Below are 1646 nucleotides of genomic sequence, written 5' to 3'. Positions count from 1 at the left end.
TGAGAAAATGTGCTCTGATTCCAAGTATTCAGTTCACTCCTGCGTCTTCTTCTGAGATCCCCTCTTAGCCTCGGGGATTGGCTACCTTGATGCCAGCAAAGTGGCAAAACTGATCAATCCAGTACAAATCTTCCACGCACCTGTTTATTTAACCCCATAGTCTCACCCAATCATTTAGGGGAAGCTGCAAGATCTATGGTGAAAAGGGCCATATAATAATAATAATCCAGGGCGCCAATTGCTGATCGCTGAGGACGGCTGGAAGCTCGCGGGCTCCGGGAGCTGTGCGCGTTCGCTCCTTGCAGCTTCGGGATGATCGGCCAGAAGACGCTGCACTCCTTCTTCTCCCCGAGCCCCGCCGGGAAGCGACGAACCCGCAGCCCAGGGACCGGCGTGGCCTCCAGCGCTGAGGAGGACGACGGGGACGCGGCGGCCAGCCCCGCAAGGAAGGCCCGGGCCTGGTCGGACACGCCGCCCGTGTCGCCGCTGAGCCCGGAGCAGCTGGTCCGGATCCAGAAGAAAAAGGCAGCGGCCTTACTCAGACTCGCCGCCCGCAACGTGCCCCGGGGCTTCGGGGAGAGCTGGAAGCAGCAGCTCCACGGAGAGTTCGGGAAGCCGTATTTTATCAAGCTAATGGGATTTGTCGCAGAAGAGAGAAAACACCACACTGTGTATCCACCGCCAGACTAAGTCTTCACGTGGACCCAGATGTGTGACATCAGAGAGGTGAAGGTCGTCATCCTGGGCCAGGACCCGTATCACAGACCCAACCAAGCTCACGGGCTCTGCTTCAGTGTGCAGAGACCTGTGCCACCTCCACCCAGTTTGGAAAACATTTACAAAGAGCTGTCCACGGACTTGGATGACTTTGTCCCTCCTGGCCACGGAGATCTGTCTGGATGGGCCAAGCAAGGCGTCCTCCTCCTCAATGCTGTCCTCACCGTGCGGGCACACCAGGCCAACTCCCACAAGGAGCGAGGCTAGGAGCAGTTCACGGACGCCGTCGTGTCCTGGCTGAACCACAACCTCAGCGGCCTCGTCTTTCTGCTGTGGGGCTCGTACGCGCAGAAGAAAGGCAGTACCATCGACAGGAAGCGGCACCATGTGCTGCAGACCGCCCATCCCTCGCCGCTGTCTGTGTACCGGGGCTTCTTCGGCTGCAGGCACTTCTCCAAAACCAACGAGCTGCTCCGCAAGGCCGGCCGCAAGCCCATCGACTGGAAGGCGCTGTGATTCGTTAAAGGGGCTGCCCGCTGCTGGCCAGGTGCAGGAAGCCACCACTCAAAGGATTGGACGTGAACCCCGCTTTAAAAATACTATTTTTTTCCCTCAAGTGCCTTCTGCCCACGTGGCCATTGCACCTTCTTCGCACGGTGGCTTGAAGGCAAATGCAACGCTGCCGGTCAGTTTCTCGACCGCCACAAGCTGCCACCTGCACTGTGAGGGCTATAGGGGGGCACGGGCACCCTTGTAGGCAGTTAGGTGGCTGTTGCCCGTTTTCACCTGGTGGGTTAGGCTTTAAGTTCGAAGGTGGTGGGTAGTTTTGTTTGGGAAGGCCCCTGCTCACCAGCCTGCACCCTTGTTTCCACCACGGATCTTAGAACGGGAAGAAATGGGGACATTGGGAAGCCCCAGGGAATCTCTGC

The 1646-nt window shown here is 58.4% G+C and overlaps 1 protein-coding gene across 1 annotated transcript; it reads left to right on the top strand.

The window, feature by feature from the left end:
• The first annotated feature begins 312 nt into the window (after positions 1-312).
• On the top strand, positions 313-1419 carry LOC101646309 (uracil-DNA glycosylase-like). Its single transcript, XM_013006998.2, is given in 1 exon segment — positions 313-1419. A coding segment is annotated over 1 exon segment (921 nt). The 3' UTR covers positions 1234-1419.
• The last annotated feature ends 227 nt before the right edge of the window (positions 1420-1646 follow it).

The sequence above is a fragment of the Echinops telfairi genome, unplaced genomic scaffold (genome assembly GCF_000313985.2).
Source record: "Echinops telfairi isolate 266 unplaced genomic scaffold, ASM31398v2 ScPeMD7_1;HRSCAF=3_0, whole genome shotgun sequence".
Classification (NCBI taxonomy): Eukaryota; Metazoa; Chordata; class Mammalia; order Afrosoricida; family Tenrecidae; genus Echinops; species Echinops telfairi.
This window is presented reverse-complemented; position numbering and strand designations above follow the sequence as displayed.